Source organism: Phodopus roborovskii, unplaced genomic scaffold, assembly GCF_943737965.1.
Source record: "Phodopus roborovskii unplaced genomic scaffold, PHOROB, whole genome shotgun sequence".
NCBI classification, from domain to species: Eukaryota; Metazoa; Chordata; class Mammalia; order Rodentia; family Cricetidae; genus Phodopus; species Phodopus roborovskii.
In genome coordinates, this window is record NW_026126459.1 from 7,990,320 (window position 1) to 8,012,738 (window position 22,419).

The following is a 22,419-nucleotide window of genomic DNA, read 5'->3' on the forward strand; positions in this document are numbered from 1 at the left end:
CTGTCTTTATCACAGACATGGAAACAGCTCCATTGAATAAGAAAGCTATGGTATAGTGACAAGGAATGATGTTCTATTGCACTAACACCAATGAAAACCAAATCACATTGAAGTTGCTGGTAGGATATGAAAATTCCAGTCTCCAAGGTTTCCTATTGAAAAGCACATTTTTCTCCAAAGCCAAGTGTAAGTGCCAGCAGTACATAGACATTTTTCCCATGTTTTCTCTACTTCTAATTTGAGATAGGCAGCCTCAGGGCTCAGTAACACTGTCCCCACTTCACAGTTGGGGAAACTGAGGTCCATTGTGGACTGGGAGATCAGGAGCCTTGATACTCCAGAACGATACTCTTTCCTCAGAACTGCGGGTAGTACCAGATCCAGTAGGTACTTACTTGGTGGTGTTATTGGTTAAATCTAGAAGTCATGCATCTCTTAGCCCAGTGGTTCTCAACCTTCCTAATGCTGCACCCTTTAATACAGTTCCCTAACCATAAAATTATTTTCATGGCTACTTCATATCTGTAATTTTGTTACTGCTATGAACTGTAAGCATCTGTTTTCTGTTGGTCTTATGTGATCCCTATGAAAGGGTCATTTGACCTATAGGTTGAGAACCATTGTTTTAGCCCATAGTCCAACTTCTAAATGCCTGTCCCTTCACAGACATGGATACTCTAGGCCTCTCCCTGCATCCACCACCCCCTGCCACCCCCGTCTACAGAGAGTAGAAACCCTTGAGGTTTGGAAAGGCAGTGGAGAGTCTAGACTTGGGGCTAAACTAGAACTGGACTCTAATTGTCCACCCATGCCTGCTTGCTGTGTGACCTTGAGTAGGATGGTAAGCCTCTCTGAACCTTAGTGTTTCCCTGTTCCGAAGGAAGAGGCACTGGCAGCTACCTGTGAGTCTAAGTGAGGCAGTGTGGGGGTGAGGGTGACTGTGTTCACCGTCCTGGCTTGCTGCATTTCTGCAATGAGGCCCAGGCTTTTGGCATGGGGCTGAGTTCCCTCCCTGGCCTTGCCTGACTGTGTGCTTCCTGGGAACACTTGAAGAATTTCTCTCCCCTGCCTCACTGCCTGCATCCACGACTTTGATGGAGCTGTTGTAGGCTGCTGTAAGGTCTGAACATGACAGTCATTAGGGGATGTTGTGCGTGGATCTTGGGCCACTTCCCCCTTCTGCTCCTGTCTCCAGCATGTGGCTTTGGGTGTGTTCTATCACCTCTCTGAGCCTCAGCTTTGTTCTCAGTAAAGGGGACTGAGGTTGGAAGGGCCACAGGGCAGTGGGTCTTCAGGGCTTGGCACGGGCTTTGTGGGGGACAGATGCAGCATAGTGGTAATGGTGGCTGCAGTGGCAACTATGTGCACACATCCAGGGAGCCTGGGGTGGGCTTTAGTGGTGGTTTAATTATTAATACCACCCGAGTGTGCACCTTCCTTGCTTCTCAATCAGTGAAAAGTTCAGATTTAGCTCTTTGAAATTTGTTTTCAAAGAAAAGCAGATATTTGAAGAGCTGAAGTTTGTTCCTCTGATTTCTCTCAAGGAGAATTTCACACCTTTCTCAGAAAGCGTGAAGCAAATGAGGGCCTGCAAGTGTGCAGGGCCTTTTTGAGCTAATTCTGGGCTGGGTTGACAGCCGAGAAGCTTAAGGGGGAGCTGGGAGCTGACAGAGGGAAGGTGGATTCCGTCACATGGCAAACCCTCAAAATAGTCACTTCCCAACTGATGCCGTCACAGTAGCATTGAGGGGGGGGGAAGGGCATTAAAAATTTACTGAACTGTGCAGCAACTCCCTTGAGGTTTTCTGCTGTGTCTGTCATCTGATGTGACGGTTAATTTTGTCAACCCGACACAACCTAAAATCGCCTGGAGGGCAGCCTTGGTGAGGGCTGCTTATGCCAGCTTGGTCTAGGGGCATTTCTGTGGGAGATTATTGTAATGAAGTTCACTGATGTGGGGAGACCCAGGACTTTGTGGGCGGCATCATTCTCTAGGCAGGAGGGTCCTGAACTGGGTGACAGGGGAGAAACTGAGCTGGACACAATCATGCAAGTGAATGAGCCTGAATACGAGCATTCTCTGCCTTGGATGAGGACACAGTGTGACCGGCTATTTGAAGTCCCTACCTTGACTTCCCCACAGTGATGCTCTGTAAATTGAAATTACAAGGAAAAAAAATACCCCTTCTCCCTAAGTTACTTTTTGTCAGGCTTTGTTTTATTATTATTGTTGTTGTTGTTGTTGTTATTATTATTATTATTATCAGAGTAGCAGTAGTGAAACTAGACTACCTGCATTGGACTTGCCTAGTACCTCAAGGCCTGGCTCCACCCATCCCTTTGTTCGCCATAGACTTCTAGGCTATTGTAAATAGGTTGCAGCTTTTTCCTATCTCCAGCCTCTCTTGTATGCATTGGTCTTCTGGGACACCCCAAACTTTGTGTGTGTCTGGGGGGGGGAGCTGCTGCATGTCCTTCATTATTTCTATTGCATATGCAGACCTCTCCCATACTCTTGGCCAGAAAAAGGCCTCAGCTGCTTGCTTTTGCCACATTTTTCAGTGTCCCCAGGAGACTTAGGTGTTACCTATTTCCTGCTGTCACTGTGGGAACTAAGAAAATGACTGTAGAACGAGGGACTGGGTAAACAGAGGCGGCAAGGCGATTTACTTCAAAATTTCAAGTGTCTAAGGTATTTATTCATCCTGAAGATAGTACATTTTTATAAGAACTATATTAAAAAATATAAATCTTCAACCTTACTTCTTGCTTACTGTATGTGCAAACATGGATGCATATACAACTGTACGCATGTGTTTGGAGGTTGACACCCAGTGTCTTCCTCAGTCACTCTGCATTGTATTTTTGTGAGACAGGGTCTTTCATTGAATCTGGAGCTCACCGATTTGGTTGACTGGGGGCCAGTGAGCTTCAGCCATCCTCCTGCCTCCACCTTATCAAGCTCTGGGATTACAGGCAGGTGTCTCTGCACCTGGCTTAGGGTGCAGGGGATCTGAACTCAGGTCCTCATGCCTTGCAGCAGGCACTTTACCACTGAGCCGTCTCTTCAACCTCCAAAACACGTAGGCTTAATCACTTCCCTATAATTATTTCAGTTGTTACTGTAGTGAACTTGGTTTTGGGTGAAACATTCTCTTTTTAATAAGTTGGCCATGGCTGGATGGTGTCTTAGGAGCCTTTTGGAGCAGTGCATGTTCAGTAACCCCTCTTAGCCGCACCTTCCCCTAGGGGATGCTGTGGAATCCTCTGGTTGGGGGGAAAGCAAGGACAGCTTTCTCAGAACTGCCTTTTTAGAACTCTGAGTACCCCATGCACTGAAGCTCTTCCTGCCATGGTCCTGGCTGCAGTAATTTCCACATCATGGTGCATGCCACTCTAATCTTTTAGATTGGTAATTTGTGTTGCTGCTGGCTTTTAGACAGAGTCTCATGTAGCCCAGAATGGTCTCCATAGCTGAGGATAACTGTGAATTGATTCTCCAGCCCCACCTCCCTGGTGCATGCTGGGATTATAGGCTCATATTCTCAGGTCCTGGGGTTTTGGGCTTTGACATAGGAATGAGTGGGGTCAAAGTTCAGCACACACAGCTGTCAACATCATCACTAGGGCCATCTTCTTTCCCATCATGCTTTTCCAGAACATTGTAAGTGCCTTGCTTCAGATGAGAAATGGTGCTTTTCAGTTTGGTACAGGCAGCATTGGGAGCCCTGCTTCCCCTCCACCATGCACCTGCTCTGAAGATCTCAAGTCCACCCTTCTCCAATTGCCTTGAAGACTATCGACATTGGATTCTGGTGTTTTGCCTATTGCATTCATCTCCTGAGGCTGCGGTAACAGATTGCCATAACCTGATGAGTTTGACACAACAAGAATTGATCTGTTCCCAGTTCTGGAAGCTGCAAATCTAAAATCTAAATGTCAGCAGGGCTGCTGTTCCCTCCCAGGGCTGTGGTGGGATGTGGGATGAGGGTGGGGGAATCTTTGGGCTTTTTGGTGGTTGTTGCCGGCTTTAGAATTCCTTACTTGTGACCACAAGCTCTCATTTTTTTTTTTTAATAAAAATATGCAGCTTTCCTTCCTCCTTTCCAATCTGGATGTTGTGAGTGTGTGTATCAGGTGTGTATGGTGTGTGTGTGTGTGTGTGTGTGTGTGTGTGTGTGTGTGTGTGTGTGTTCGATGTATGGATGTGAGTGTTCACAGGCAGTGGCATGGGTATGGAGGTCAGAGGGCAACCTTAGCTGTCAGTCCTCACTTTACACCTTGAGAAGGTGTTTTGTTTTGGTTTGGTTTGGTTTGGTTTCTGCTGTGTTCACTGGGCAAACTGGCTGTGAGCTTCCAGGGAATCTTTGTTTCCCTACTTTCTGTATGAATGCTGGGATTATAAATGTTTATGCCACTGAGCCATCTTTCCTTCCTGTGTTCATACTTTGACTGAGCATGTGCCTTTTCTTTGAGGAAGAGTCTGCGCAGATCAGTCCCCTCTAGGAACTGGGGGATGTATTTTGCTGATAGCTCTTTACAGTTTGATCCTCCGGCTATCCGTTGTCTGTCTGGTGAATAACTGGTAAAGATGACTCCCGTCCTGTGAGGCGTCTTCTCACTTTTTTGTTCCCTCTACTGTGTGAGAAGTATTTTGGCTTGTTGTAGTCCTGTTCATCAGTTCTTTTACTGGACAGAATTTTTGCCCACATAAGTATCTCTTAAGTGTTCCCTCCTATCAGTTTCAAAATTTTATTCTCTGCATGTAGATGTCTAGTTTCCCTAGTCTTTTCTCTGACATGTGTCTACCACATTTGTCAAGAAACCAAAGGTTGCAGCTGCATAGATTGTATTGGAGCCTTTATTATGTTCCATCGGTTTACTGGTCTGTCTTTGTCCCAGTGCTTGCCATTGTCACTAGAGCTCTATAGTATGGTTTAAAGTCAGCTTTTGTGCTGCCTCTGGCTGTGTTTTGTTTGCTATGGTTGCCTTGGCTGTCTGTCTTTGTGTTTGCATATGAGTTTGGGGGATTGCATTTTCTAGTTCTGTGAAGAAAGTCATCGAAATATTTATGGGATTGCACTGAATCTATAAACTGCTTTTGGTAACATGACCGCAGAACTGGAGAGATGGCAACATGATAAAGTGATTCACATGCAAGCATAGGACCAGACAGAGTACAGATCCTCGGTGTCCAAGTAAATGCCAAGATGTGTGATCCACATATTCCCAGTGCTCAGGAGGTGAGAACAGGATCTCTGGAGTAAGCTGGCTAGCTAGGCTGGCAGGATCAGTGAGCTCTAGGTTCAAATGAGAGACTCTGCCTCAATATATAAGATGGAGAGTGATCAAGGAAGACACTCAACATCAGCCTCTGGCAACTACATGCACACAGATACATGTGAACCTACACATGTGAACACACCCATAGACACATGGAAGAAATGACATTGGAATTTTGATGAGAATTACATTGAATCTGTAGATAGCAGTTGGTTATATGGCCATTTAAACAATATTAATTCTCCTAGTCCATGAATATGGGAGTCTTTCCGTCCTCTTGGTCCTCTTCAATTTCTTGCTTTTTTAGATTTCATTGTTGAGATATTTCTTTCATATGTACATTTTGGTTTTCCATAGGTATTTTGTTGAGGTTATTGAACAAGATTGTTTCCTGTTATTTTCCTCAGCACATGTATTTACTATTGGTTTATAGAAAAGTTACTGATTAAAACTACTTTTAGATGTATTTATTTGTGTGTGTGTACCATGGCGCATATGTGGAGGTCAGAGGGCAGTTTGTAAGACTTGGCAGCAAGTGCCTTTACCCACTGAGCCTGCTTGCTAGCTTCAGTTACTGATTTTTGCAAGTTGATTTTATGTCCTGCTGGCTTTCTGGATTTGTTCATCAGTTTTAAGAGTCTCCTGGTGGAGTATTTAGGTTCCCCTTGGTGCAGTGGATATCAACTCCAAACAGATAACATGACTTGCTTGTTTCCTATTTTTAGCCCTTTCATTTTTTTCTTCTTGATTGAGTGGTCTGGCTAAAACTTCAAGTTCTATAGTAAGTAGGAATGGTAGGAGTGGGTACCCTTGTCTTGATCCTCCATGGTTTTCAAGGAAATATGTGTTCTGTTTTCACTTATTGGCTTATGTCTTTGGCTATGTTGAAATATGATTCTTCTTATTTAGCTCCCTCTGAGCTTTTATCATAAGGGGGTATTCAATTTTGTCAAAAAGCCTTTTCTGCAGTTGACATGGTCATGTGATCTTTGTCCTTGAATCTCTCTGTGTTGTGTCATATGCAAATAACTCATTTGTATGTGTTGAACCATCCTTGCACTGCTGGAACAAATCACCTTGGTCATGGTCCATGATCTTAATGTGCTCTTGGGTTCAATTTGAAAAGTGTTTTATTGAGAATTTTTGCATCTTTGAAGATATTGGTCTATAGTTTTCCTTTATTGTTTTGCTTGTATCCAGCTTGGGCACTGTCTTAGTCAGTATTCTATTGCTTTGAAGAGACACCTTGACCACAGCAATTCTTATAAAGGAAAACATTTGATTGGGGATTTGCTTCCAATTTCAGAGGTCTAGTCCACTATCATCATGTCTGGGAGCATGGCAGCCTGCAGGCAGACATGTTGCTAGAGAAGGAGCTGAGGGTTCTGCATCTGGATCCTTAGCCAGCTGGGGCTGGCTTAGGCTTCTGAAACCTCAAAGCCCACTCCCAGTGACCTACTACCTTTAACAAGGCCACTTTGCAATCTTTCTCAAGGAGTGACACTCCTTAATGACTGGGCATTCAGATATACGAGCCTATGGGGGCCGCTCCTACTCAGACCACCACAGATACCACGGCAGCGCTGCTTTCCTGGATCGAGCTGGAAGCATCCCATCCCTTTCTGTCGTCTGGAGGAGTTTGAGGCCCACCAGTACTCACTGTCTTTAAAGGGTGAGTGGGATTCGACAGTGAATTCACCAAGTCCTGACTTTTCTTTATTGAGAGACTTTCAAAAATAGCAGTTTCAATCTCATTGCTTATTATCCCTCTTTTTAGGAGTTTTTAATCCCATTGGTTCAATTTTGGAACTTCATATGTATCTCAGATTTTTTCATATCTTCTAATGTAATTTCTGAAAAATATTTCTTAATAGACCCATGATACTCATCTTTGCAAAGAACAAATTCCTTGATTCCTTGTATTGTTCTTTTAGTCACTGTTTATTTCTTTTCTGATATTTATAATTTCTTTTCTTGGTGATTTTGGTCTTGGGCTTTTTTCTTAATTCTCTTAGACCTGGAGAAGCATGACCTAGACCAGCATTCAACAAAAAGACAGAAGAGTTAAATTATGTTGTAGATCAAATTGACCTAAAAGACATTGATGGGATATTCCACTCAAAGCCAGAGGACATATTCTTTTAATCTGCTAAAGGAACATTATTCCAAAACAGGTCATATTTTACTGTAAAGCCATCATCTTAGATATTGAATATAAAATGGCATCTCGCATCAGAACACAATGGAAAGAAACTGGAACCCAGTAGCAAGAGAAGGGATGGAAGTCACCCAGAGAGCAGAGAAGTGTTAGAATGACCATGGTCGTTGGAGAAATCAGGAGAAATGAGAACCCCTAGAGTCAGATTGCAGCAGAGATACAACCAACCAGAACCTGCTGAACACTGGCAGGTGTGTGTGTGTGTGTATGTGTGTGTGTGTATGTGTGTGGTGTGTGTGTGTGTGTGTGTATGTGTGTGGTGTGTGTGTGTGTGTGTGGTGTGTGTGTGTGTGTGTGTGTGTGTGTGTGTGTGTGTGTGTGTGTGTGTGTGTGTGTGTGTGGTGTGTGTGGTGTGTAGGCCAGAGGCCAATCTTGGGTATTGCTCTCAGGAGCTATCAACTACTTTTTTGAAACTGGCCTGCAGCTTGCTAGTTAGGCCATCAAGCCCAATATCCTCCCTACTCTGCCTTTCCATGCACCAATATGCCCAAAGTTTTTCCTTCTTCTTCCTTTTTGTTTTTTGTTTTTTTTCTTCTTCTTCTTTTTTTTCTTCTTTAACATGGACTCTAGTGATTAAACTCAGGTATTTAGGCTTGTATGAGCTTTTTACTGGCTGAGCCATCTTCCAAGCCCAGGAAAGCTAGTTCTAAGAGGGAAGTTTGTATCTATAAGTACTTAACCCACAACACTAGATAGATCTAAAAAAAAAAAAAAAAAAAAAGGCTGTCTCTAGTGATTGCCAGACCCACCTTTGAGCCTATTCAGAGCAATCCCAATGCTCAACCCTCAGAACCACCGAGGAACCAGCCAGTGCAGGTTCATGTTTCATGTATCTGGACATCAGTCTGTGACACAGCTTTAGTTGTGCTTTCTTTTGTTTTATTTTTGAGATGGTCTCATGTAGCCAAGTGCTTTAGTTTTGTTTTCTGTAGATGTGGTAAAATACCCTGACCAAAGCAACTTCAGCTAGACCCCTCCCCGCTTTGGGCTTATAATTTCAGGTTACACTCCCTCAAGGGGAAGTCAAGACAGAAACTTGAAGCATCCAGTCACATCCCATCCCATCCCATCAGGAGCACAGGCATGTATGTCTTCTCATGTATGTCTTCTACTCGGTGCACTTTCTTCACTCCCATGCAGCTTCCTAAGGAATGGTGCCACCCATGGTGGGCAGGTATTACCACCTCAATTTATGTGAGCAAGGTAATCACCCACAGACTTGCCCACAGGCCAACCTCACAATTCTAGATTGCGTCATGTTGACAATTACGACCAACCATCCTGTGTAGGCTGGCCCCAAACTCCCTATGTAGCTGAGGATGGCCTTGAACTTCTGATCCTCCTGCATCTGACTCCTGAAATATAGGTGTGTACCACCATGCCCAGTTTTCATTCTGGCTTTTGAACAACAGGCAAAGCAGGTGAGAAGTCAGTCTGTGGATGAAGTTACAGAGTGGATGATGAACTTCTTTTTATTTAATTGAAATGGAGTTTGCTCTCTGGTAGTGTCAGAATCCCCCAAGGCTTGTGACCTAGGCAGTGGTCCCTGAAGGGGCTCCCCTTCCTGATGCCTAATCCCAGCTTTTGCTTTAAAGAACCTTTTATTTATCCTTTTAGTTTTGAGATTATAATTTGATTACAGCATTTCTGTCCCCTCTCCTTTCCTCCCTCCAGATCCTCCCACTTACCCACCCCTACTCTCCTTCAAATTCATGCCTCTTTTCACTAATTTTTATTGCATGCATTTATGTGTGTCCATATATATTCCTAAATATAACCATGTGTGTATGTGTTTTAGGGCTGACTGTTTAGCACTGGAAAAACAATTGGGTGAGAAGGGCCACCTGTCCTGCTCCGAGCTTTCCTCAGTTGCCTTTAGCTTTGTGTAGAGTGGAAGCTTCATGGGCTTTCCTCGTCCAGTGTGGCATGTCCATTTTGTCATCCTTGTTCAGCTCATGTTTGGGCAGCCGTATTGGTGAGACTTCATGGTTATAGCTTCTGATATTACTAGGAGACACAATCTCACAGCAAACTCCCTAATGCCCTGGCCCTTATGATCTTTCTGTCCCTCTTCCAGAATGTCTCCTGAGCCATAGGAAGTTCTTGTGTCTTTAAGGCACAACTGGGAACTGCTGCTTCAGATATTCCAATTTCAGATATCTCTTTAACATCTCTTATAACTAGCAATGGTGCTTTAGAAATGGGGCCTATGTGCCCTTCTTGGGCTGGTTGGATGTGTATTGTGCAGCATCTTGCTTTTCCCAAAGCAGCTGTCTTGTTGGTTTGAGTGTGTGTGTGTGTGGGGGGGGGGCGATGCTACAGCCCATTAGCATCACCCTCAGCACAGGGACACACACACTGAGTGGTTCCTGGGTACCAAAGCTCCACCCTGGGCTTTGTCTCACTGAGAGCTTAAAATGTCCCTGGAAGCCTTCTTTTCTTGTTTGCTTCTCTGGAGAGAGGCCTGTGCCTGCCTTGGACTAGGTGAGGACCATCAGAGCCATCATCCTGGCATCTCCCTTAACTCTCTCCTTACCTTGCCCCATTCAGGTCTGAGGTCAGCTCTCCAGGGCTGTGGTCACAGCTTGTTAACAGCTCCCAGCTTCCTGCTCTCTGTGCAGTTTCCTTGGCTCAGCCCAGGTGGTCTGCTTGTGCATCTTTGTAGCTTTCAGACATCTGTGCTTACAAGACCTGTCTTTTATCCTTGGTTGAGCTTTGCGGAGCTCAGGGAGTGTCAGCCATCAGCAGAGAGTAACATGAGTGCACCAGGTACTCTGGCCTATGGACAGGGCTTTTGGTCCTTCCAGTTGGCCTGCCTCTACCTATACACCTGCCTGGAGGGTCTCAGGGAGCTGGGGGAGGTTCTTGGGGGTTCAGGACCTTTGTTTTATCTTTAGTGCAACATTTGGGGGAACAGAGGCTCTGGGATAGTTGTGGAACTGAACTGATTCTTCTTTCTGAGTCCTGGCTTCTCCATAGCCTCACAGTGCTGGCTTCACATGAAATGTCATATCTTGGGCTCTTCATGTCTACCCACAGAATGGAAACCAGTATGGTTTCCAGCCTGCCACCAGAATGACCAAGCACATGTTAGCCATGGTGCTCACCATCTGTGGCCACCATTTGACCTTTTGGAATGTCCTTGGAACTAGAGAAAGTTTTTCAGTTTCATCTGACCTCACTGGATCTTGTTATCTGTTGTTTGGGGACAGTGATACCATATTCATTTGGGGTATGTGTATCGGGGTACTTACTTGATACTAAACCCTGCACTGGGCATGTAGAGAAGTGTGGGCCAGGGACAGTCTCTGAAGGAGTGTGCCTGCCTGTGGAAGCCCATTCCCAGGAAGGGTTGGAGAGGGCTTGCACAGGGAAGGAGACATCTTGGAAGGAGCAGCACTTGGCTGATGGACACAGCATGAATTAGAAAGAGGGCTGGAAGGAAAGGGGGTCTGAGGTGCATGGATCAGAATATACAGGTGACCCAGAGGTGAGATGTCCACTTGGATGGGAAGTCAGGGCAGGACAGGGAGGCCACCACAGCCTCACACGAGTGCCACTGTCACCATCTTTGCTGGTTAGTTTTTTATTGATTTGATACATTTGGAAATGGGGAACCTCAGTAGAGAAAAATGCCCCCACTAGACTGGTCTATGAGAAAGCCTGTGGTGCATTTTCTTGATTTATGACAGATGTGGGAGGTGCCACCCCTGGGCGGGTCGTCTAGGGTTGTATAAGAAAGCAGGTTGAGCAAGCCATGAGAACAAGCGTCAGCAGCATCCTCCATGGCCTCTGCTTCGGTACTTGCCTCCAGGTTTCTGCTTGAATTCCTGCCTTGGCTTTCCTCAGTGAACTGTGACCCTGGATACATAAGCTAGATAACCCTCACCCCCATCCCCAATTGCTTTTAGTCTGTGCTTTACCATAGCGATAGGGGACCCAGTGAGGACACTAGCCCTCTTAAGGCCACGACAGGCACATATGTTCTGCCAGATCATGACTTCTGAGGATACAGGGGGCCCCAGACTCCTTTCATCTGTGGGGAGCCTCATTATGTAGGGGTGTAGAAGCATAGGCAGCCTTCATCCTGCCATGGTCCACACTGTGGTAGCACCAGACACATAGTTTCAGAAGACAGTTAGGACTGAATGTCCCTGTTTGAAAAACATTTCCCAGGAAAAACAAATGTTGGAAAGTTAAACATTTGGGCTATTAGTGTGGAACAGAAGAAAATCCGCATTTGCCTTTTAAATATGGGCACCAGTGTGGCACAGTGGTTCCAGGAGCATCCCACACAGGGCCCACAGGAGCCATTGATCGCGCAGGAGGGCCAGCCTTCAGTCTTGAAGAGCGCCTGCTGTGCCAGCACATGTCCATCTGCAGCTAGGTCTGTGTGGCGGGAAGCTGAGACTGGGTGTGGGTCCTGAGACACTGCATGCCCTGGGTAATGCTGGGACTTTTTGGAGCCTCCGTTTTAACCTCCACTGTCTTGGCTCTCATTTCTGGGCTGTATAGAGGATTGCAGTACTGAATTCTCCAGAGAACCCCAAGATGAGATACAGTCAGCTGAAGTCCAGGATGTGTGGTGTGGGTTCGGCTTTTCTGCTGTGCTGTGCTACCTTGGAATCTCACTGGCTGTAGGGGCTGGACTTGCCAGGGTAGCAACCGCCTTCTACAGGCAAACCAAACACACCACAGCCCACAGCCTCTTTGTGGGGCTCTCAGCTGGGACCTCTTTTCACTTGCCCTGGTTACCCAGACACTAAACTGGTGGCCTGTAGTCTGTTCACGTGCCTGTGTGGTCCACATGGAGTGAACCACTATTGAGGTCCTTGTCCACATTTCTACTTCATCTTCTGAGCTTCCCTGTGGGTTCTGGAGTGGCAGGGTGTTTTTCTTGCAGTTAAGCACCTCAGTGCCCCTCCCCCTTTGCACTTCCTGTCTTATATGGCTGATAGAACAAGTATTGGGTGAGGAGAACTTTGACTTCATCAGCTTAGTGAACATCCAGGTTACTGTTGAGGGTGCTTTAGGCCCCTTTATGGCCAGCCAGCCAGTGGGAGATAGAGATGGGATTGTGCTCTGCAGCCTGGTACCCTGCCTTACTGCCTTCCTCTGCATGCAGGGGACTGTGGCTCTTGCTTGCAAAGGATGTCAAAATACATCAGATATACATTGCTAATCCTGGTACCTGGCCCAGAGAGGTCACTACAGTGCTGCAGGCATATCCTGTGACCCCATGCCCTGCCCCATGCTCTCCTGCTCGTCCAGGTTACAAATGGGATTCCCTCCTCCTTACATCTCTGGCCCACATAGTCTACCCTGTGTGTGTGCCCTGTGACTTGGTGGTCTCTGGCAGCTTGCTGCTGACTCCAGAGCTAGCTTTTTTTTTCCTAGTCTTCCCCTAGACTGTGTGCCACGCTAAGCCGTCTGCTAACTTGAATCTCCCAGACATTGGCAAGCGTTTAAACACAGAACTGTTAGCTACACACTAAAAATGCAATCAGAGATCGTTACACTGTCTCTTATCCCACTCCCCCTCTGCTGTGTTCTGTGAGACAGGGAATGGGCAGGAAAAAAGCAGTAAGCGGGCATTTTCCTGATTGTCATTGTGTTTAGAGCACACTAAAACCCTGCCGGGCGCAATGTGCCATTCCGGAACCAGTACTGATGGTGCAGAAATATGTGTGCCTCTTGTTGAGTATGGAGATCATGCCATGTGGAGGCAGTGCTTCTGGTGGGATGGGACATGTTAGCAGTGAAGAATGGTAACATCGTCAGAGGGAGATTAGTGTCAGGACTTAGAAAGAGGTTCCCACAGGGGTCCCCCAGCAGTTCTATGCACCCCAACCTGGCTGTCCCCAGAAGCTTTGTGTGGATGCTCTTGAACTCCATCCATTTGGCAAATGAAAAGGGGGGAAAAATCACACGTCACTCTCATCTGCTCTCCTGATTGACAGTTCATAATCTCTTTACCCACTAAGAAACCCACAGCAGGTGGCCAGGGTTAAAGCCCTAGTTCTCCACTGTCTCACTGTGTGACCTTCAGCAACTCTATATCCTCTCTGAGGCTTAGCTTTCTGCTCTGTTCCACAGAGGGCATGGACCTCTGCAGGTCACTAAACTGCTCTTGTCATCTTTGGGGCCTTAGATAAACACCTTCCAGGGGCTGCAGCACAGAAGGCCTGGACTCAGGCTTCTAGCAGAGTTCAGCTTCAATGTAGAATATGGGCTCTTAGTCTAGCATGCATTTGAAAAGGATGGCCAAAGCTTCAGCTTCCTCTGGGCTGAGGAAGACTGGGGAAAATAAAAGGCATTTGGACTTGTCTGTCACCCTGAACCTGACCGAATGTGTAAGCCATCCATTGACTATCCACCCAATTATCAATCTACCTACTCATTCACCCTCCAACTACCCACACACTCATTTATCTGGTCATCCATTTGCCCATCCGTCCGTCCATCCATCCATCCATCCATCCATCCATCCATCCATCCATCCACTCACCCTTCCTCCTACTTACCCACCCAGGCACCTACCATCTGTTGACAGACAAGGTAGCATGATGATGGCTCAGAATGTACCTCTATGCTGTCACATGAGAGCTAGGTGTTTGCTGCCCTCCATGTTTTTCAGTCACTCTGTTGTTGACTGTCTTATGCTTAGGCAAGGCAAACCATTTTCCTCAGATGTCAGGAGGGAAGAAAAGTCTGTGGAGGTCACAGGCAGCTAGTGAACTGTAAAGTCCAGCTGACCACCCAGGCAGATCCACTCATGGCCAGGCCTCCATCTCAGGGACAGGGCACTGCCTGACCCACATCTTGTTGAAGGGAATGGATATTTTAACCTGTCTCCCTGGGAAGGCACAGCTCCAGCCTGCTGCCTGGCCTTGGGCACTGGAGACTATGTTCCTCAGCTCTCCTTGTCTGCTGGTGGAAACTCCTGAGGGGAGCTGACAGCTTCTTGTACACCCATCCTCCAGGGAGTCACCACTGCAGAAGCAAATGGAATTGTGCAGTTGGTGTAATTTGCTGATTTGCTTAAGTAGCACCCTCAGGTAGAGACATGACAGAAATCCATTAGTGTGGCTCTACCCCCAGCTTCACCAGCACTGGAAGTAAGATGGGTGGGTGGTGAGAAGTGGAAGCCAGGGTGAGGCAGGGAGGTAGGCAGCCAGTGGTAGGCACCCTGTCCTTCCTTCCCCATGTCACATGGTCCAGTCCTTGTCCTATGCTTGGGGAAGGGCTGATGAGGCTCCCAGGCTGACTGAGGGTCTGGTGGCTTTGAAGGACTAGGAGTCAGTGACTCAGAGGTACCGAGCTGGTCAATGCTGTAACATCACCCCAGCACCTAAACCATGGGGTGCCTCCATCTTCAGCTTCAGCTCCAAGGCCTTCAGATATGGAGTACATTGGATGACATTTACCTTGGATGGCTCTGTGGGGAATCAAGATTTTGATGACACCAGGGCAACTGCCCATGGTGGGCTCCAGGGATGGGTGGTCTGTACTGCTCCTCCCTGCCACTCCGCCCACTCAGTCCCCAGCTCTGGCAGCCAGCCACCTGTGCATCACTCAGCTACAGTATTGCAGGTGGCTTTGCTCACCAGACCAATGCTAGGAACAGAGATGGGCAGAGCTAACATGTTCACACCCCTGATTCTTGGGCTTTCCACCAAGGGTTAGGTTGTAGTAAACCTCAGGATGAGGCTCCTATCTCCCACAGCTTCAACCGGAAACCCCCAGGCCAGGGCACAGTATTGTAAGGCTCTAAAGTCCAAATGCCTATGACCACACCTTGAAATGAGTGTGTTGAACTGTGTGAGATGATAGGACTGGTGGGGGGAGGGTGCATAAAATGGGTGTTTTCATCCTGTCTAAGGGTTACACAGCACTTCATGAGAGAAACAGGATCACCACACATTAATAACAATAAGTAGTAATAATAACAAAACAATGAACAAGTGAAGTTTTATTGGGAAGCTCTCAAATTTTTATTTCTGGTAACACATTCAATCAAAAACAAAGTTGTACCAAGCTAAATATATCTGGGCAGGGCGGGAGAGAAATGGGACTTGTGGCTTCTATTATGTTATGGCTCAAAGGAGTTGATTTCCTTTTCCTTTTGAGTATCAAGTGTCTTTGTCCATTTCCATTCAATGTGTTCCTGTTTCCAACTCAGGTGTGAGGAAACCGAGGCACGGTGGGGTGCTAAGACTCACAGGGGGTTAATGGTGGAACTGAGCTGTGGATTTGTACCTGCCCTCTTGTCATGGTATCCCAGAGTTGATAAGCAGGTGTGGGGTACCAAATCAGTATGCAGATTGGGGATTCGTACACCTCTGGGTCCCCCTACTGCCACACTGCCCTGTCCAGGCAGAGAATGAGTGGCTGTTCACAGCGTTTTGCCTTGACTGTCAGGCATGAGGCTGAGCTGGTCTCAGCTGGGCGAGCTTGGGAAAGTGTGACACTGACTTCTAGGCTGTTCTGTTTCAGTGCAGTTAGAATGTGTTATGTCAGGGGGGGTGGCTGGAGAGTTCATGCCAGACAAAGTTACAGGAAAGACCTTCAGGACAAGTCAGTGAAGAGCAGAGACAGGGTTTATTAGGAGATTAAAATTGTGTCTATGTGCATGCGAGTGCAGCAACTACAGAGGCTGGCAGAGGGCATCGGTCCACTGGGGCTGAAGTCAGAGGCTGCTGTGAGCCTCCAGATGTGGGTGCTGGGGACGGCAGCACTGGCTTCCCTGGAAGGACAGAAACATTTTTAACTGATACAGCCCCTAGAAGAAATTTTGAGTTTGAAGTACAGGTGTTGATGGGGGGTGTAACTTGGGAAAAAGATATTGCGTGTTACTGTACCCCAGGAATGGGTATGTGCCAGGTGGGGGAAGTGAGGGAGAGAAAGAAAAGGGTGGGGGAGAGGGAGGGGAGGGAGAGAGAGCAAGTTGAGCTTACTGTCCTTATGTTAGTCATGTATATCATTTAGTAGCTTTTGAAGTTATATCTCCAAAGGTTTCTAAGTCTCTCTCTCTCTTTCTCTCTTTCTCTCTCCCCCTCTCTCTCTTTCTCTCTCTCTCTCTGTATTCTGAGGGTGGTTTCTGAAATACAGTAAATAGATAGGATTATGGTTGATAAGGTAAAGCCCTGGGTTACAAGGGTTACATAGGGAGTTAGAGTTGTTTTCACTGGAAACAGTTAATTGCCTTGTTAGTAAGATTCCCAGGAAACTGCAGGTCACATTGGGAAAGAAATGATGGCATATTTCAGGTCACATGCATGGGCTTTGAGCACAGATCGCTGCCACTTGAATATGATTTGAAGTGTCTCTATGTGAAAGGAACACTTACTATGTTGGCAACCTTGATCCTCAGCTGTAGAGAAACTGCAAGCAGACTCGGTGGGTGAGGGGCTCCTTCTCATTCCCGTGTCCCCCAAAATTTTTACCTTTCAATCTTGCCTGGCAGTGGCGACTGCATGGCATCACACTGTGTCACATGTCATAAGGCGGTAAGCTTGACCTGTCTGTCCTGGCTGTCACCTGAGTTGGGGTCAGGCTTCTTCCCAGAATGAACATGGCAGTTGAGTCTCAACATGGTTGTTGAATCTGATTCAAGATCCCTAGTGTGGGCTACTGAGAAGACAGGCAGCAGACCAAACTTGGTTCTTCTGGGAATGTGTGTGTGTGTGTGGGGGGGCAGAGGTCAGTCTCCAAGTCATTCTTCTGGCACTTTCTGCCTGGATTTTTTAGACAGGATGTGTCATTGACTTGGAGTCCATCAGGTGGGCTAGGTCAGCAAGCCAGTGAGTGCAGGGAGGGACCCACCTTTCTCTACTTCTCCAGGACTCAGATTACATGTGTGTGCTACCAGACCTGGTTTTAAAAATAACACAACAACATGGGTTCTGGCAAAGCAAACACTTCATCAGCTAAGTTATCTCCACAGCCCAACATTTCATGTTTTATCTAAGCTAGGACTTCCAGAGCCATCACAGCTTCCTGAGCACAGCAGCTGAGGCAGAGGGCTGAGCAGTGTGAATCCTGGGCATAGAGTGAGGGCAGGGTGAATGGCATCTTCTGGGCTGAGGGGGTGGGTGGTTTGTAGGTGGGCAATGCCCAGTCACTTCAAGGCTATTATCCTTTTTTTTTGTAACTTTAAAATTTTTATTTATTTATCCATCTATTTGTTTATTTATTGTTTTTTTGACACAGGATTTCTCTGTGTAGTCCTGGCTATCTGGAACTCACTTTTTAGACCAGGCTGGTCTCGAACTCAGAGATCCACCTACCTCTGCCTCCTGAGTGCTGGGATCAAAGGTGTGTGCCGCCACCACCTGGCTTGTTTTTTGTAACTTGATTGTTGGCATGAACTTTGCAGATGACATCACACCATAGTGTTCAAAAGGTCAGGTATTCCTGGACCTTGTTTTGACTGTGAATTCCAAGTCAGTGCTGCTGGACAGTTGGAGTGTTCCCTGAGTGTAGCATCTCTGAAGGTCTGAATAGGGCTCTACAAAGAACTTGCAATGTCTGTTGTGATGTGTAGGCTGAGGAGCCCAAGATAGAGACAGCCAGAGGATGTGGTGGTGGTAGCTTGGAAACAGAGGGTGAGGCTGGCACCCTGCAGCTTAGGTACTGGGGAGGACCCTTCCCTTGTGCTCAAGACTGATGGTCAGTAGAGGTCTTGGCAGGCAGAGCCAGGGGCTGCTGCCTCCTCTGATACAGAGCACAGGATGTGGCAGTGTATGTCCCTGCTGGGGGATCACATTGGCTGTCCCTAGCTCGCTCCCTTTGGTGGCTCTGTGGCTTCCAGAAGGGCCACCAGCAGCCTACTCTGTGTGTGTGCATCCCACAGGCAGCCTGCCCTATGAGTACAAGATCGTGATTGCGGGCAACCACGAGCTGACCTTCGACCAGGAGTTCATGGCTGACCTCATCAAGCAGGACTTTTATTACTTCCCATCCGTGTCCAAGCTGAAGCCGGAGAACTATGAGAATGTGCAGTCACTGCTGACCAACTGCATCTACCTGCAGGATTCAGAGGTCACCGTGCGTGGCTTTAGGATCTACGGTTCCCCGTGGTGAGTGTGGATCTGGGATTTAATTTTGTCATTCTCTGTCTGATCTCAGGCACCACTGCCACCCATGGGCCTCAGTTTCCCCATTTGGAATACTGTTTTACATACAGGCAGGTGCCATTACACTCAAAGGTGCCTTATACTCAAAGAGAGAAAGGACATTTTATGGTGACACAAACAGGCAGGGGAGGAGCTTCCTGGCTTTCAAACATCAAACATGGGCCTCTAGCACTAGGGGAATTTCCCCTTTCTGACTATCTTTTGTCCTCCCACAGAATGGCATGGCTGTGGGGAGGAGGTTTGACCCACCTAACTAAAGAAAGGCATCTTCAGATGGATTCCCCATGCCCTTTCCTGTGTGGGGAAGACACAGTGACTGACTGACTGGGCTTTCTCTCAGAGCTCAACTGGTTGGGTGGTGCTCAAGGTGACCATGGGTCCAGATTGTCTTTGTGATGGTCAGTGTGTCTGTGACAATGGTATTGTCTATAAGGGGATTGATTATAAGTAATAATAATGATATTGTTTATGATGACATCCTAATGGCAGCAATGAGGATGACGATGGTGATAATGGTTATGGTGATGTTGGTGATGGTGGTTATGAGGTTGGTAGTGACGGGGATGGTGGTAGTGATGATATCAGGTGGTGAAGATGGTGGGGATGCTGTTATTGGCTGTGGCATCATGCCATTGGTCCATGAATCAAAACCTCCACATCACTCTCTTGGGTCTGATTTGTTACCCACTTTCTACAAGTAGTCAGATCTATTGGCCCTTTAGTGGCCATAGGGTTTGAAGTGCTGTCTGGGTGAGGGGAAGCTCCCCAGGGAAGATGAATGACCCCAGCCTTGGGGAAGGACAAGGACTCGCAGAGGCACTGACTGGGGACACAGGTGCCTGCAGAATGAGGAGCCATGCAAGCAGCACATCTGGGAAACCCTGGGATGTGTGTTTGATGCCCCCTAGTGATTTGAGGCTGAGGTGAGTTAAAGACCTGTGTGGATCTTAGAAATCTCAGGAGAGAAACCCAGGAGAGAAGGGAGGTGCCAGCCGGACCCATTCTCCAGGAGGGGGCTGTCTCTGCCCGGGGCTTGTGATGCTCAAGGGCTTGATGTACTCTGCTGGTGTCTGTGAAGGTTCTTTGGAGACTCAAGGATGTGGGAGACTTAAACCAAGGGCAAGGAAGTAAGGCTTTCTGGCAGGTCGTGGGGATAAGTCTGGAGAAGCCTGCTCACGCAGCAGCTCATCAGTACACATACTGTGAGGTGTGAGCAAAGGCTTCAGTCCTGAGGCTGGCACAGTCTGGGCAGGGCAAAGGTGTGGAGGGGTCAGCAGAGCAAGAGGTGAGGCTCTGTGTGAGGTCAAGAGTCAGGACTGGATCTTTGCTCTGTGGTTTACAATGTGTCCCCCCCACACCACACACACACACACACACACACACACACACACACACTATACATACACACATAGTACACACACATACCACATACATGTACTACACACACATACATACTACACACACACCACACATATACACACATACCACACACATACACCACACACACTATACATACACACCACACACACACACACCAGACATACACTATACATTCACATACCACACACATTATACATACACACATATCTCACACACACCACACACTATACATACACATATATCACACACATGCCACACACACATACTACACACACACACACACATACCACATACATACACAACACACACTATACATACACAATACTACACACACACCACACATGGACACCACACACACTCACACACATACACACACACACACACCCCACACACACACATCCCACCTTAAGAAAGGTATTGTAAAGATTAGAGGCATGTTTTACGAACTAAATAATTGAATTTAATTTTAACCTCACATTTTGTAGGGTGCATGACCCTGGGTATCACTGAATGATCTCTCTATGACTTGGTTCACTTTCTTACAGAATGGGGGCAGTATGCCCTCCTCCAGTGGGTGGCTATAAGGTGTCAGAGGGTTCTCCTGTGCCCATGGCTGTTGTCATAAGTGCGTAGAGAATGGAGACCTGTTTTATTTGCTTGTACTAGGGATGCTCTTCCTGAATGGTCTAGTAATGAGGGTGAGGGGAATAAGGGATATGGACAGGGCTCTCAGGGTCACTCCACTCAGCAGCCAGGCTTATCAAAGCCTCCTGATAACCAGCTGGGTGACTCAACACTAGGATTTCCTAGCTGTGTGGTCCTCTGTCCAAAGAAAGTCACACCTCATCACTGAACTGGCTGTGAGGATAAAGCTTGGGTGAGGCCAGCTGCCTGTTCAGCTATTGTCCAGTTGCTTTGAATTCTGACCACCAGTGGCCCCATGTGGCTTTCAATAAGGACATCACTGGCCTCTTTAGTCCCTGGCTTCCCCCAGGCTCAGAGATCAAGGGGCCCTTTCTTCTTGACCCCAGACCTGTGTCAGTGGGAGCACAGGCTGGCCAGCAGAGTAAATGAATGGGGGGGGGGTAAGCTGCATAGCTGTACTCTGAAAGGGCATGGTGGAATCCAGGGTACTTACTGTTGGAATGAGCTTTAGAACTGGGACTAAAGGAGATGTGACTTGTGTACTTCTCAGCCTGGCTGTGCTTATGTACTAGGCTTTCCTTTGCCTGCTGACAGTCCCAAGGCCATTCTGTGTTCAGGGTTCTGCCCATTTCCTTGAGGCCAGTTGGGGCTGGGAGCAGATGGCAGGAGGTGCCACACAGCCTGATAAACTGGCTGTTTCACTGATGGGAGCTGATTGCTTGGATTTGCTTTGGTGGTGCCACATAATAAGTCCTGAGAGCTGTCCCCTCCACTCTGGGACTTGCATGCTGGGGAAACTGGGTCTCTGCCAGTGTGCCTTACACACAGACTGTGAAAATCAAGGCACCACCACTCCAGGCAGCCTCTCTGGTACCACTATGTCATGGGAAGATGATGCCACTGCATTATAGCAGGGTATCTGGATGAAGGGACAGGGGAGATACCATCAGTGGATCATGCATGGTTCTTGTAACTCATGACCAAGGGGACAACCTCAGAATGGGGTTAGGCTAGCCACCATCCCCATTTTAGAGATGGGCTAGAAGATGTTCAGGTAGCCACATGGTTCAGCCAGGGTTACCAAGACATAGATACCCCAGGTTCCTGTCCAGCTCCTGGTGAACTCTGTCCTTTCTGCAGTTGAGACCATGCAGCACTTTCCTAAGCACTACTGGGGTGCCTCAGGGGACATGAAGGCCTGAGACTCCTCCTGGTTTATCAGTAAATGCATCGAGTCATCCATGAGAGCCTGGCACCCATGAAGCCCCCATGGGCTTGGTAGGAACTCAACTATTGTAGACACTGCTGTCCTGGGTTCTTGCCCTAGTGACAAATGGCAGTCAACAGCTGTCCCCTGATTCAGGAAGAAGGCCTGGGAGTTGGGATCTGGGAAAAGTACTCATGGAGAGAGCTTGGAACTGAAGAGATCACAGAGTTAAGGAGGTGGGGAAGGGTGTGGTTTGTCATAATCAAAGGCCCCGAGGCTGGAGAGAGTGCCAGGCAAGTGGGCACTATAGCATTACTTTCAGGTCCAGAGTAGGGTCACAGCAAGAGACAGAAACCACAGGATGAGAAGCCTGGGTCCTTGGCAGGCAGCCCTGCCATGCTTTCCCCCAAGCTACTAGGAACCAATGTCCCTCTAGGGAGGGGGGATGGCTTGAGGACCACTACAATACTGAGACAGATGGATGGTTGGGGCGCACCGCCTCCCTGTGGCCCTTTTGTAGGAGAGCTTTATGCCCCCTTCTGTGCATG

At 47.4% G+C, this 22,419-nt stretch overlaps 1 protein-coding gene across 1 annotated transcript in view; it reads left to right on the plus strand.

Annotated features, from left to right (window-relative positions):
• Mpped1 (metallophosphoesterase domain containing 1) overlaps positions 1-22,419 on the plus strand; it is a 66,758-nt gene that overhangs the window by 29,461 nt on the left and 14,878 nt on the right. Inside the window, exon 4 of the mRNA XM_051189517.1 lies at positions 18,357-18,582. Coding sequence (XP_051045474.1) covers positions 18,357-18,582 — 226 coding nt within the window. The remainder of the gene's footprint in view (positions 1-18,356; positions 18,583-22,419) is intronic.